The 16,695-nt window shown below is 37.7% G+C and overlaps 1 protein-coding gene across 1 annotated transcript; it reads right to left on the bottom strand.

The window, feature by feature from the left end:
* Positions 1–384: 384 nt before the first annotated feature.
* LOC308321271 (dnaJ homolog subfamily B member 6-B-like) lies at positions 385–927 on the bottom strand (the record flags this gene model as incomplete). Its single annotated transcript, XM_080772110.1, has 1 exon — positions 385–927. The coding sequence occupies one exon, from the start codon at positions 925–927 to the stop codon at positions 385–387; it is 543 nt and encodes a 180-aa protein (XP_080628236.1).
* Positions 928–16,695: the final 15,768 nt, after the last annotated feature.

Genomic DNA, 16,695 nt, shown 5'->3' with positions numbered 1-16,695 from the left:
AAGGTTTTGCCCACTCAAATGGTACCTCGTCAGATAATCCCCACATATCCTACAACAACTTCTGTGAACAGACTTCACTTTAGTAAATTATATTTGTACTTAGGCTGTCTGCTGTCATGATAGTTTATAGTTAGAGAAATTCGAAGTCCAGCTGTCAGTGCTGTCCAGCCTCTCCCACCCAGGAATGTGACAAAAACAAAAAATCTCCATAATGTTTTGGGTTTTGGGGTAAACTAAACTTGCTGACCAGTCTTTGTATTGAGTTTGTGCTTGAAATGTACTGTAATTCTGCAAACTGTTAATAAATATTTCAATCAATCAATCATCTTTACTTCCACGTGCCCCTGGCCCTTTTCCACAATCCACAGAGTTTTGTGGTGATTTTCATGCCGTTGACCATTCTGGTAGCGTTCGGAACAAAACGATCAAATGATCCATCTCTCCGATGCCCCTGAAGGATGTGGACAAGTAGGAGGCGACATCGTGGAAGGATGGCCGCCATGATGAGGTATTATCGCTTCGGCTCTTGCCGCCTTGCTGCTGGTGCTGCCCGTCGTGGCCCACTCCGAAAAAGTCCTCAAATGAGTCAGTGGTGAAGAAATATGTCCACTGTCCTCCACCTTCGAAGAACTCCCAGAAAACGTCCTCTGGATTACGGAACGTGAAGACGCCCCCGAAGTGTCCCTGTCCTCGTCCTCCGCCCGCCGTGAGGCCCTCTTTACCGTGGCGGTCATAAACGCCCCTCTTGTTTTCGTCCGACAGCACCTCGTACGCTTCCGACAGCTCTTTGAACTGCCTCTCGGCGTCCTCCTTGTGGTCTGGGTTCTTGTCTGGATGCCACTTCAAGGCCAGCTTTCTGTAGGCTTTTTTGATGTCGTCTTGTACTGCGTTCTTCCGGACACCCAGAACATGGTAATAGTCCGCCATATTATAGCTCTATCCTTTTTTTGTGTGTGTTGGTGGATTTCTTACTTTTCAAAGGATAAAGAATGTCAACGCTGATCTCTGCTATTTGTACACCTCTATTAGAATACTTTTTTTAAATTCCCTTTACATGTATTCAAGTAGAAATGTTGCCGATGGTCTCTACTAAAGTGCAGCTCTAGACTCTTTTGACAGACTGTTTTGGCTCACGCTGTTTTTTAATGCAGTCTGTTTCACTGGAAACGCTGAAAATATATATGAAAGCATATGTCCCCCTCACTCATGTTTAGCCTTTGCAAGTTGTGTAAGTAAGTCCTACTGTAAGTCAAATATAGATCAAAGCCTATCTAGGCTACTTACTGCTATGGATGGAAATGACAAACACGACATCTTCCTTTTAGGAGGTGGAATTGTACATTGTATGATGTCTAAAGATTGTCTCTCTTGGGAAGGAAATGGAGTGCCGACGTTCATATTTATATATATAGCCCCAAACTCACCAAAGTTGGTGCATCACAGCTGCGTACTGATTGGATTATTTTGATGATGTCACATTTGCTATGGTAGCAGACATCAAACTGACCGACTAACTGACTGACTGAATTTACTATTAAAAAAATGTTCTGTTTTCACATTAGGATCCCTGCCACACTGAGGTGAGGGGACATGTTTTCATCGTTTGTGTCTGTACACTGCACGTTCGAATTTCACAAAACGTTGATCAGTGTGCTGTGCCAAATTGTAGTCGAGGAACCACAGGCCCAGAAGCTCAAGAAGAAGGGTTTGCACAACTTGCACCTGTGATGTCATGCCGAACTTTCTGTGTAACATAGAACCAGCTCTGGTGAAGAAACAACAAGAAAAACAGTTTTCCAAAACTATTGTTTTCAAAACACAAACTGCCACCCACCCCCTAAAGTATTGCAAACAGACTTCATAAATAGTACACAAGTACAAGCAAGTACAAGTACAAACAAGTATACGACCGCACACCCTGTAACTTTATATTTTTATTGTATTAAGTTGCAATGTAAGTTAAATTAGTTTAGACTTTAGAAGACAGTGGTGGGGTTTCTGTACAGGACTGGTCAAGGCCTAACAACAAATTAGTATATTGTCAAATCCTCAAAGTTTCATATAGCAAATTGTGCTCTATTGTTCTCATTTAATCGCTTATCTATATTTACAGTGAAATCCCATTGTGTAATGTGTAGGCCATGTGTCCATAGTGTAATGCATTATTAATTCATGATCAGGATAAGTCATTATCCGTATAATAATTATATCCTATATCCATCATTGTTATTAACAACATAGATACAATAACAGCAACAACTGTATTGTCTAAACCATGGGAAACCTGGACAACTTTAAGTCTTTAAGTCATTGTTCAGGTTGCGTTGCTCTGAGAGAATGAGGAGCACTCAGGTGTGTGGAATTAGTTTCAATAGGGTTGTGATGACTGCAATGATGATTCTTCTGCCCTCACCACACATTGTGTGGCTATGCAGCGAGCTAAACATATTTCCATAAAAAGTCAGTCAGAGAGGAGTGGATCTTGTTTGACCAATCTTTTATATAGAAGATCTTTTTGTAAAACTGTGACAAAAGACAGAAAAAAGAGCATTTGTAAATGTCCCATAAAATTACACAATTCACATAATCACAGAACTCCAAATACACAGCTCTTTCAATGAAACTTAACATTTACAAATGTATTCGGAAAAGTACTTACAATCTTTGTCTCTTTAAGCACAAACAAAAAACCTGACTGTCAAATGAAGCTGGCTTCTCATACTGAGCTGAATTCACACTGAGTGAGCCTAAACTCCCTGCACTGCAGCAGAGTATGCCTTGATTGCTCACACTCAATAGGCAGCACCTGGATTAATTAACAGGAGGAACTCTGTGCAGAAAACAAGAAACAAAATATATTGGCCTGCCCATAAAGGGTGCTAAAACACTGAGGCCAAAGCACTGAGGCCAGAACAATGATGGCTGATGATCCATTCACTGTAGTCAATGTATTCAAATGCAGAGATTAAACGTGTTAATGGTCACTGGTTGTCTGGCATTGGACAGATCACCTGTTAATGATCACATTATGGATGAACTGAGACCAGTTTACACCTTTGACTCTGAGGTTCAGTTTCTCTTGTTTATCCTGTTTTCCAAAACTATTGTTTTCAAAACACAAACTGCCACCCACCCCCTAAAGTATTGCAAACAGACTTCATAAATAGTAAACAAGTACAAGCAACAACCCTGTGTGTTTGTTCTGTTATTTTGCCGAATAAGAAACTCTACTTTTAGAGAAGACACACAAGTCAAAATATAATAGTAGGAGTTGCTGTAACTGAAACCCATGTAATTATTATAAGGACAGCTACAAAGAAATAACAATACACCATTTGAAACAATGGATGTAATAGCCTACTCTCACACAAGGGAACAGTTTAAATCCAGTGTATACAACCTTGTGAACTTCTAAGTAATTTGATGGACTAAATGTACTAAAGGCGATCCACACACACTGCAATGAATTTATCTCTGAATGTGAATTATCTGGTGAATTTAGGACATTATGGGGATAAAGCTTAATGAAAAGCATATGAGCCCAAATGTTTAATGTGTAATCCCGTTGCAAACTTGCAATCAATCCAATCATAGACCTTCATGTTCAGTTTCTACAAGGACATGGAGCCCATTATTAAATGGGACCCATGCAAAATAAAATGTGTGTCTGAACAAGTGTGAACAAAGTTAATCTAAATCTAATTTACAGAGATTCTGCAGGTCAAATGACAGTAAAACAAAGAATAAGATTGAGAATGAAGTTGAATATCGAGACTTTTATTTCTATCTGTAGCATAATGTTGGTGTGACATGTTCAGTATACAGTATAGCAGCAGTATCATAATAATGAAACATGTAGCGTCAGATGTAATGAAGCAGAAATAATGTAGATATATTGATGCAATGGGTGGAAAAAGAGGCTCTAACAGACACAAAGTCACCACCATACTTTTCGGTTTGAATCATTTCTCTGAAAACTCTCGACCCAGTGAATAAGAAATACCACAAAAAGAACAGGTCATTTAAACAGTTGTTACGGACCAGTTGATACACATGTCTAGGGGCTTCACAATCACCCATAACATAGTGGGGACAGACACTGCTTATGCAATAAGAACATTGCGGTTTATTGTCGACAAAGGATTCGTTGCAATGTTCGTTTTCTTTCTCAGAATGGCTCAATAACAAATGCTGGAAGTTAATCAACGTACATAGGTTATGGTTAATTAATCAAAACTACAATTTAAGCTTAGGCCTATACCAACTCCTTCCTGAAGGGAGCTCAAAGGAAAAGCAGAATTGGTAAAGCAATCAGGACATAAACAACACGCACCAACCATAATAGGCACCACTAAGCCAGTGCAGTGTTGACAGTTGCTCTGTAGGCTGTCAATATATATATATATATAATAGTATTAGTTCTATATATATATATATATTATCAGTATCTCATCTGATATATATGGATATAGAAATAATGCATAGCCTATATATATTCATCATATCACTTACTAAACAGAACAGAACAGAATCATAACAATAAGAAACAATAACGACGGCTGCTGTTACACAGTAGGCCTATATGTTAGGTTTACTTGCAATTAATCAAAATAATAATAAAAAAAATTGATCCACTTTTACATGGATGTGCTAAGAAGCTCTTGTCATAATGTTCACACTAGGGTTTTTCTCCAGTATGAATTTTCTGGTGTCTTTTAAGGCTGGTCATGTGAGAGAAGTGTTGTCCACACTGATCACACCCATAGGGTTTTTCTCCAGTGTGAATTCTCTGGTGGCTTTTAAGGCTGGTCATGTGAGAGAAGTGATGTCCACACTGACCACATCCATAGGGTTTTTCTCCAGTGTGAATTCTCTGGTGTGTTTCAAGGGTGGACATTGTAGAGAAGTGTTGTCCACACTGATCACACCCATAGGGTTTTTCTCCAGTATGAATTTTCTGGTGTCTTTTAAGGCTGTTCATGCGAGAGAAGTGTTGTCCACACTGATCACACCCATAGGGTTTTTCTCCAGTGTGAATTCTCTGGTGGCTTTTAAGGCTGCTCATGTGAGAGAAGTGATGTCCACACTGATCACATCCATAGGGTTTTTCTCCAGTATGAATTTTCTGGTGGACTTTAAGGCTGGACATTGTAGAGAAGTGTTGTCCACATTGATCACATCCATAGGGTTTTTCTCCAGTATGAATTTTCTGGTGGCTTTTAAGGTTTTTCAGTTCAGAGAAGTGTTGTCCACACTGATCACATCCATAGGGTTTTTCTCCAGTGTGAATTTTCTGGTGTGTTTGAAGGTGGTTCAGTTGAGAGAAGTGTTTCCCACACTGATCACATCCATAGGGTTTTTCTCCAGTGTGAATTCTCTGGTGTGTTTTAAGGTTGGACATTGTAGAGAAGTGTTGTCCACATTGATCACATCCATAGGGTTTTTCTCCAGTGTGAATTTTCTGGTGTGTTTTAAGGTGGTTCAGTTGAGAGAAGTGTTTCCCACACTGATCACATCCATAGGGTTTTTCTCTAGTGTGTATCCTCTGGTGTGATTTAAGATTTCCCATTCTAGGGAAGTATTGTCCACACTGATCACATCCATAGTGTTTCTCTCCAGTGTGAATTCTCTGGTGTGTTTTAAGTCTAGACATTGTAGGGAAGCGTTTTCCACACTGATCACAGCAGTGGCCTTTTTGCTTAGCCAAGCTTCTTTGTTCATTCACCTCTGGTAGAACAGGAAAGCCAGACTGATGATGCAACACTGAATTGGAAAGAAAAGGGAAATGTTGTTTAGAGGCATCCCTGGACTTAAAATAGCTTGCTGTATTTATTAATGATTTGGCCAATCAAATCAAACCCCTTAACTGTGGTGTCAAATGTGGAAGCGAACAGGTCAGCATTCTATTGTATGCAGATGATATTATTTTAATAGCAGAGACAGAATCTGACCTACAAAGAATGCTGACATGTGCAAGTAACTGGTGTAAAAAATGGAGACTTTTGATAAATGAAAACAAAACTGAAATTATGCATTTTAAAACTCCAGCCATGCACACTAGTGACTTTCAATTCCATTTTGGAGCCTCAAAGTTAAATTATACACAATGTTATAAATACTTGGGCTTTTATTTAGATGAGCATATGCATTTCACAAAAGGAACAACTGTATTGACGGAATCAGCAAATAGAGCACTAGGGGGGGTCATAGCTAAAACCAAGAACCTGAGGGATATTGGTTTCTCTACCTACTCCAAACTATACCAGGCTTGTGTATGTCCAGTGTTGGATTATGTAGCAGGAGTGTGGGGATTTAAACAATACCCTAAAAGTGAGACCGTGCATAATAGAGCAATGCGATACTTCCTGGGGGTACACAAATTCACACCAACCCTGGCTATCTTGGGGGATACGGGGTGGGAACCCAATGAGGTACGGTGGAGTGTGCACATGGTACGTCTGTGGAACAGAATACTGGGGTTGAACTCTAACAGAATTGTAAGAAAGATTCTTGTGTGGGATACTTCGATCAGGGGCGTATGGGCTACGGACATGTACGATATTCTTATGAGAGCTGGTTATGAGGACCACTATTATAGTAAACAACAAGTAGAGGTTAAAGTAATACAATCAATTATTTTTCAGGGTGTAAAGGATAGATGGGCGCTGGATATATGGTGTAAACCAAAGCTCCGCACATACTGTGAGATAAAACAGGTCTACGAGACAGAAAACTATGTACAGTATAATATGACAAAGAAAAAACGATCCTTGTGTGCCCAAATTAGAGCTGGCATACTTGGTCTGCATATTGAGACAGGTAGATATGTAGGCACGGTGGAGGAGGATAGACTATGTAGTCTGTGTGATCTAAAGCAAATCGAAAATGAAATGCATTTTGTTTTTTACTGTCCATTCTACAATTCCATTAGGGAGAGACTTTTTAATAAGATAGACCCAAACCATGAGTTCGTATGGCTGGAGGACTTCGAGAGACTGAAGCGCCTGTTTCAAAAGTACACTTTTTCATTTGCCTCATACCTTGAGAAGGCCTGGTCATTGAGGAGGAGGGCCATTTATATGTAAAATGGCCTTGTTATGATTGTTTTCGTTTTATTTTATTTTATTTGTTTTGTTTGTTTGTTTGTTTGTTAGAATAATGTGTGAACAGGAAGTGTATTCAGTGTATTCTGTAAAATGTGTCATATAATCCCATATGGGATGGGCCAAAGTGGCATGACACGAAAATAAAAATTTCATTCATTCATTCATTCATTCATTCATTCATTCATTCATAAAATAGCAAAAACTAGTGTAGAGTTAATGTACCCAATTATCAATTTAGCATCCATTTATATTTCGATTGCACAGTCGTTTTATATTCTAGAAAAGACACAAAACAGGTTGCTAAAATAAATCAAAACAAACAAATGACTAGATAAAAAAAACATCCTTGTGGCATGCTGTATATCCATATAAACACAGTAGGCTAAGTAACTTACAGAGGTCTTGGTGATCATTGGGTCCTCCCTGTTGAGCAGAATCGTTTGAGGTGGCGTTGAGAGAGTCCATCTTCACTTCAAGCCTGGAGTCCACCGCCAGATTAAATCAGAAAGTATTGATATCCTGGAGGAGTTGTGGAGAACTGACAACTACAAACTCTTCTTATACTAGAGCTTGAGGTGGAACTACTATCTGCTTGGTGCTGATTGGCCAAAGAGTGGAACAATCGAATCATCAGCCACCAATCACAACCTAACAAACTGCTGCATGTGCTCCACCCCTCTCTGACTCCTCCCCCGGGTCATGCTCTGTAACTGCCCCCTGGGCTTGGTATGGATTTGATAGTGAGACAGTAGAGATTCATTACAGATGCTCTTTATTTTTGGTGTGGCACCGTGAAAACTAGAAAAAACATAAAAAGAATATGCATCAATATAAGCAAAACAACTTGACAAATAAGTAAAGATATACTTCTTAAACAATGCAAGTAAGCTATGAGGACCATAAACACTAACCAGCATTAGACAAATTAAAATGAGCCCTTGTAAACGAAAATAGTCCTTTGTGTTGCAGTCAAAGTCACATGACAATAGTGTTTACATTAAGCCAGTACAAAAACGCTCCTTTTAACAAAAACAAACACACACTCTTGGCACTATGGAATGTTCAGCAATGTTCACATACAGACCTCATTCCGCCTTCCAAGGGGTGTTAAAAAGGGAAATAAAACATATTTATTTGTGACAACGTGTAGCTGTTTGGACTGCTTCCCACAATGACGTTGACGAATACACAGCAAATAGATGGGCCAACTGTGCCACCTACTGGATCTTTTGTAAACCACACACACTAAGTTCTCAAAGTGCAGATAGAGGGAAAACAACCTGTAGTATTATTAAGTAAATAAAACAGCCAGCAATCAATAAAGATGAACAATTAATGTAAGGCAAATATCAAATAACCATTGGGGTTCATTTACATGCTCTATGCAACATTCTAGAAATAAACTGCTAACTGAGATTGCTTTGTAAGCTTCATATTTAATATATGAATCCAATATTGAGTTTCTGACTATCTGGATAATATATGTACAGTCTAATAATATTGAATAAGTGGATATTAATGAAGTGTTACTGCATACAGCAGAGCCATTAAGAGGATTGCTCCATATTCTTTCAGTAACATAGAACCAGCTCTGCAGAAACAACAAGAAAAACAGTTTTCCAAAACTATTGTTTTCAAAACACAAACTGCCACCCACCCCCTAAAGTATTGCAAACAGACTTCATAAATAGTACACAAGTACAAACAAGTATACGACCGCACACCCTGTAACTTTATATTTTTATTGTATTAAGTTGCAATGTAAGTTCAATTAGTTTAGACTTTAGAAGACAGTGGTGGGGTTTCTGTACAGGACTGGTCAAGGCCTAACAACAAATTATTATATTGTCAAATCCATTCATAGCAAATTGTGCTCTATTATTATCATTTAATCGCTTATCTATATTTACAGTGAAATCCCATTGTGTAATGTGTAGGCCATGTGTCCATAGCGTAATGTATTATTAATTAATGATCAGGATAAGTCAGGATAAGTCATTATCCATATAATTATATCCTATATCCATCATTGTTATTAACAACAGAGATACTATAACAGCAACAACTGTATTGTCTAAACCAGGGGTGCCCAAAAGGTACATCGCGATCTACCAGTAGATCACAAAGGCTGTGCAGGTAGATCACATGACATGCCCCTAAAACATATATAATTTAAATTAAAATATATATAATTTGGCATCCGACCCTTGAATTTAATTAAGGTGACTTGATTGATTGACATAAAAAAATGACCTATTAAGCCACAATGGAATATTTGTTTTCAAGAGTGTTGAGCACAAACATCAGTAGCATTATACAAAGTTATACATACAAAAACTATTTCCATTTCGCCCCCTCAGGTACATTTGTTTTTACTATTTTCAGCAATGAGATCATACTATTTGTGGGTAGATCTTGTTGAGCTGGTCATTTTTAAAGTAGCTCTTAAGTCAAAAAGTCTGGGCACCCCTGGTCTAAACCATGGGAACTTTAAGTATTTAAGTCATTGTTCAGGTTGTGTTGCTCTGAGAGAATGAGGAGCACTCAGGTGTGTGGAATTAGTTTCAATAGGGTTGTGATGACTGCAATGATGATGGCTGATGATTCATTCAATGTAGTCAATGTATTCAAATGCAGAGGTTAAACATGTTAATGGTCACTGGTTGTCTGGCATTGGACAGATCACCTGTTAATGATCACATTATGGAGGAACTGAGACCATTTTACACCTTTGACTCTGAGTTTCAACAGAACTACAGAAATGGGTATATCACACCAAACTTATTATTATCCTTTTAAAGGTGCTTGTGCTGTACCTTGTAAGGGATATGTTTTGTTAAAATAGCTCTAGTAATCATTGATATATTTGTTCAGTAACAGAGGTCTTCCCATGTCTCCATACCTACTTCACTAACATCATTAACATTAACATCAGATTTATATTGGAATGCAGACATCTGAAATGGTAAACAGAGAACTGGCCATTTGAAACATGATCTACATGAACGTGAGAATAGGCCTACATGTCAATCGAACACTACTGTATTTTCTGTGTCACTAATCATACATCAACAACATTCACTTGTGCCACAATGTCAGATATATAATTAATCAACAAATTAGTCAACAACATTCACTTATTTAAGTCATCAGTAGATTGTGTAGGGCTGTAGGCTGTCAATCCCTGATAGTATACACAGAATGTGTGAGCAACACCAAGTCAAAAAATACACAAAACCTTACCAAATTATTTATTTTAGGGGGGGGGGGGACTTTCAAAATGTCAACTTTGCCATGGGTTATGATGACAAATTCTCTCACTATTTTGGTGACTATTACCCTTACGCTCACCATTCCTAGATTTTGTTTTGTTGAAAAAAACACGCCTGTGTGAAGTGGGGGGCGCTCTTATCATCATACTGTACATCCTCTCATTCTGGCCAATCACAATTTGCCACACATTTCTTCCCATTAACTTAATATAAAAAGATGTGCCACCGTGTGAACATGGTGAATTGCTTAAAGATGCGGGGAATATACCATATGTATCACCATCGATAAGTGAATGGAGAGGAGTTTTGTACAACCTAGCAACATCAACTAATGCAGTGGTTCTATTTAATGTCAAGGCCCCAAGATTGACACTTTAATTATTAGCCCGCATTTGAAAACATATGCCATGGGGACCCCCATGCACTGTTGATTTTGTCGACTAAAACCAAGACGAAAAATGTTCGTCGACTACCTGTTTTCACTGACGAAAACTAAATGAAAACTAAGCTATGATGACTAAAACTAAGACTAATGTATTGACAATTTCGTCAACAGCTAAAAACTAGACTAAAATGCATGGAAAATAGTGGACAAGAGATCCAGTATGAGTCATTTTACACTTGGTTGCATGCTGAAAAAAGCAGATCTACAATCTCACAACGTGTCGCAGTCATTACAACATCAAGGCCCACCAAAATACATTTTAGTCGACTAAATCAACTGTACATTTAGTCGACCATAGACTAACACCAAGACATTCCAGGTGATTCAAGAGACTATGACTAAATCTACCGAAAACAACAGTGCCCCCATGAGTCATGACCAATGGCATTGCAATGAACATCGATGACATTTAGGTGAAAAAACAATTTAAAATGTTTTATTATTGCAATGCTGGATGTTACAGGGCTAAGAGTGTACAAATGGACCATCCATAAACGTCCATTTGTCGCGTTGAGAGAGTCCATCTTCACTTCAAGCCTGGAGTCCACCGCCAGATTAAATCAGAAAGTATTGATATCCTGGAGGAGTTGTGGAGAACTGACAACTACAAACTCTTCTTATACTAGAGCTTGAGGTGGAACTACTATCTGCTTGGTGCTGATTGGCCAAAGAGTGGAACAATCGAATCATCAGCCACCAATCACAACCTAACAAACTGCTGCATGTGCTCCACCCCTCTCTGACTCCTCCCCCAGGTCATGCTCTGTAACTGCCCCCTGGGCTTGGTATGGATTTGATAGTGAGACAGTAGAGATTCATTACAGATGCTCTTTATTTTTGGTGTGGCACCGTGAAAACTAGAAAAAACATAAAAAGAATATGCATCAAAATAAGCAAAACAACTTGACAAATAAGTAAAGATATACTTCTTAAACAATGCAAGTAAGCTATGAGGACCATAAACACTAACCAGCATTAGACAAATTAAAATGAGCCCTTGTAAACGAAAATAGTCCTTTGTGTTGCAGTCAAAGTCACATGACAATAGTGTTTACATTAAGCCAGTACAAAAACGCTCCTTTTAACAAAAACAAACACACACTCTTGGCACTATGGAATGTTCAGCAATGTTCACATACAGACCTCATTCCGCCTTCCAAGGGGTGTTAAAAAGGGAAATAAAACATATTTATTTGTGACAACGTGTAGCTGTTTGGACTGCTTCCCACAATGACGTTGACGAATACACAGCAAATAGATGGGCCAACTGTGCCACCTACTGGATCTTTTGTAAACCACACAAACTAAGTTCTCAAAGTGCAGATAGAGGGAAAACAACCTGTAGTATTATTAAGTAAATAAAACAGCCAGCAATCAATAAAGATGAACAATTAATGTAAGGCAAATATCAAATAACCATTGGTTGGGGTTCATTTACATGCTCTATGCAACATTCTAGAAATAAACTGCTAACTGAGATTGCTTTGTAAGCTTCATATTTAATATATGAATCCAATATGGAGTATCTGACTATCTGGATAATATATGTACAGTCTAATAATATTGAATAAGTGGATATTAATGAAGTGTTACTGCATACAGCAGAGCCATTAAGAGGATTGCTCCATATTCTTTCAGTAACATAGAACCAGCTCTGGTGAAGAAACAACAAGAAAAACAGTTTTCCAAAACTATTGTTTTCAAAACACAAACTGCCACCCCCGGCCTAAAGTATTGCAAACAGACTTCATAAATAGTACACAAGTACAAGCAAGTACAAGTACAAACAAGTATACGACCGCACACCCTGTAACTTTATATTTTGTATTGTATTAAGTTGCAATGTAAGTTCAATTAGTTTAGACTTTAGAAGACAGTGGTGGGGTTTCTGTACAGGACTGGTCAAGGCCCAACAACACATTATTATATTGTCAAATCCATTCATAGCCAATTGTGCTCTATTATTCTCATTTAATTGCTATCTATATTTATTATTTACAGTGAAATCCCATTGTGTAATGTGTAGGCCATGTGTCCATAGTGTAATGCATTATTAATTCATGATCAGGATAAGTCAGGATAAGTCATTATCCGTATAATAATTATATCCTACATACATCATTACATTGTTATTAACAACAGAGATACAATAACAGCAACAACTGTATTGTCTAAACCTGGGAAACATGGACAACTTTAAGTATTTAAGTCATTGTTCAGGTTGTGTTGCTCTGAGAGAATGAGGAGCACTCAGGTGTGTGGAATTAGTTTCAATAGGGTTGTGATGACTGCAATGATGATGGCTGATGATTCATTCACTGTAGTCAATGTATTCAAATGCAGAGATTAAACGTGTTAATGGTCACTCGTTGTCTGGCATTGGACAGATCACCTGTTAATGATCACATTATGGAGGAACTGAGACCATTTTACACCTTTGACTCTGAGTTTCAACAGAACTACAGAAATATAGGTATATCACACCAAACTTATTATCCTTTGTGAAATTTTAAAGATGCTGTAACTTGTAAGGGATATGTTTTGTTAAAATAGCTCTAGTAATCATTGATATATTTGTTCAGTAACAGAGGTCTTCCCATGTCTCCATACCTACTTCACTAACATCATTAACATTAACATCAGATTTATATTGGAATGCAGACATCTGAAATGGTAAACAGAGAACTGGCCATTTGAAACATGATCTACATGAACGTGAGAATATAGGCCTACATGTCAATCGAACACTACTGTATTTTCTGTGTCACTAATCATACATCAACAACATTCACTTGTGCCACAATGTCTAATATAGAATTAATCAACAAATTAGTCAACAACATTCACTTATTTAAGTCACCAGTAGATTGTGTAGGGCTGTAGGCTGTCAATCGCGGATACACAGAATGTGTGAGCAACACCAAGTCAAAAAATACACTCACAGAACCTTTCCAAATGATTTATTTTAGGGGGGGGGGGGACTTTAAAAATGTTCCCAAAATTATATACTTTCTTAAATAGAAATCAACCTTGCTATGATGACAAATTCTCTGACTATTACCCTCACAATTCCTAGAATTATTTTGTTGAAAAAAACACACCTGTGTGAAGTGAGGGGCGCTCTTATCATCATACTGTACATCATCTCATTCTGGCCAATCAGAATTTGCCACACATTTCTTTCCATTAACTTAATATAAAAAGATGTGCCACCGTGTGAACATGGTGAATTGCTTAAAGATGCAGGGAATATACCATATGTATCACCATCGATAAGTGAATGGAGGAGTTTTGTACAACCTAGCAACATCAACTAATGCAGTGGTTCTATTTAATGTCAAGGCCCCAAGATTGACACTTTAATTATTAGCCCGCATTTGAAAACATATGCCATGGGGACCCCCATGCACTGTTGATTTTGTCGACTAAAACCAAGACGAAAAATGTTCGTCGACTACCTGTTTTCACTGACGAAAACTAAATGAAAACTAAGCTATGATGACTAAAACTAAGACTAATGTATTGACAATTTCGTCAACAGCTAAAAACTAGACTAAAATGCATGGAAAATAGTGGACAAGAGATCCAGTATGAGTCATTTTACACTTGGTTGCATGCTGAAAAAAGCAGATCTACAATCTCACAACGTGTCGCAGTCATTACAACATCAAGGCCCACCAAAATACATTTTAGTCGACTAAATCAACTGTACATTTAGTCGACCATAGACTAACAAGTTTAGACTTTAGAAGACAGTGGTGGGGTTTCTGTACAGGACTGGTCAAGGCCCAACAACACATTATTATATTGTCAAATCCATTCATAGCCAATTGTGCTCTATTATTCTCATTTAATTGCTATCTATATTTATTATTTACAGTGAAATCCCATTGTGTAATGTGTAGGCCATGTGTCCATAGTGTAATGCATTATTAATTCATGATCAGGATAAGTCAGGATAAGTCATTATCCGTATAATAATTATATCCTACATACATCATTACATTGTTATTAACAACAGAGATACAATAACAGCAACAACTGTATTGTCTAAACCTGGGAAACATGGACAACTTTAAGTATTTAAGTCATTGTTCAGGTTGTGTTGCTCTGAGAGAATGAGGAGCACTCAGGTGTGTGGAATTAGTTTCAATAGGGTTGTGATGACTGCAATGATGATGGCTGATGATTCATTCACTGTAGTCAATGTATTCAAATGCAGAGATTAAACGTGTTAATGGTCACTCGTTGTCTGGCATTGGACAGATCACCTGTTAATGATCACATTATGGAGGAACTGAGACCATTTTACACCTTTGACTCTGAGTTTCAACAGAACTACAGAAATATAGGTATATCACACCAAACTTATTATCCTTTGTGAAATTTTAAAGATGCTGTAACTTGTAAGGGATATGTTTTGTTAAAATAGCTCTAGTAATCATTGATATATTTGTTCAGTAACAGAGGTCTTCCCATGTCTCCATACCTACTTCACTAACATCATTAACATTAACATCAGATTTATATTGGAATGCAGACATCTGAAATGGTAAACAGAGAACTGGCCATTTGAAACATGATCTACATGAACGTGAGAATATAGGCCTACATGTCAATCGAACACTACTGTATTTTCTGTGTCACTAATCATACATCAACAACATTCACTTGTGCCACAATGTCTAATATAGAATTAATCAACAAATTAGTCAACAACATTCACTTATTTAAGTCACCAGTAGATTGTGTAGGGCTGTAGGCTGTCAATCGCGGATACACAGAATGTGTGAGCAACACCAAGTCAAAAAATACACTCACAGAACCTTTCCAAATGATTTATTTTAGGGGGGGGGGGGACTTTAAAAATGTTCCCAAAATTATATACTTTCTTAAATAGAAATCAACCTTGCTATGATGACAAATTCTCTGACTATTACCCTCACAATTCCTAGAATTATTTTGTTGAAAAAAACACACCTGTGTGAAGTGAGGGGCGCTCTTATCATCATACTGTACATCATCTCATTCTGGCCAATCAGAATTTGCCACACATTTCTTTCCATTAACTTAATATAAAAAGATGTGCCACCGTGTGAACATGGTGAATTGCTTAAAGATGCAGGGAATATACCATATGTATCACCATCGATAAGTGAATGGAGGAGTTTTGTACAACCTAGCAACATCAACTAATGCAGTGGTTCTATTTAATGTCAAGGCCCCAAGATTGACACTTTAATTATTAGCCCGCATTTGAAAACATATGCCATGGGGACCCCCATGCACTGTTGATTTTGTCGACTAAAACCAAGACGAAAAATGTTCGTCGACTACCTGTTTTCACTGACGAAAACTAAATGAAAACTAAGCTATGATGACTAAAACTAAGACTAATGTATTGACAATTTAGTCAACAGCTAAAAACTAGACTAAAATGCTAGTGGACTAGTGGACAAGAGATCCAGTATGAGTCATTTTACACTTGGTTGCATGCTGAAAAAAGCAGATCTACAATCTCACAACGTGTCGCAGTCATTACGACAACATCAAGGCCCACCAAAATACATTTTAGTCGACTAAATCAACTGTACATTTAGTTGACTAAAACTAGACTAACACTAAGACATTCCAGGTGATTCAAGAGACTATGACTAAATCTACCGAAAACAACAGTGCCCCCATGAGTCATGACCAATGGCATTGCAATGAACATCGATGACATTTAGGTGAAAAAACAATTTAAAATGTTTTAATATAGTTTTTATCTCATCATAATGTAACACTTAACACTACATTAACTAAATGAAATCACTTGCTGCATCTTTAACCTATAGCTCAACCATATAACGATGTGATAGCTACGTCAGTT

The sequence above is a fragment of the Protomyctophum bolini genome, assembly GCF_963924005.1.
Source record: "Protomyctophum bolini genome assembly, chromosome: 9".
Taxonomy (NCBI): domain Eukaryota; kingdom Metazoa; phylum Chordata; class Actinopteri; order Myctophiformes; family Myctophidae; genus Protomyctophum; species Protomyctophum bolini.
This window is presented reverse-complemented; position numbering and strand designations above follow the sequence as displayed.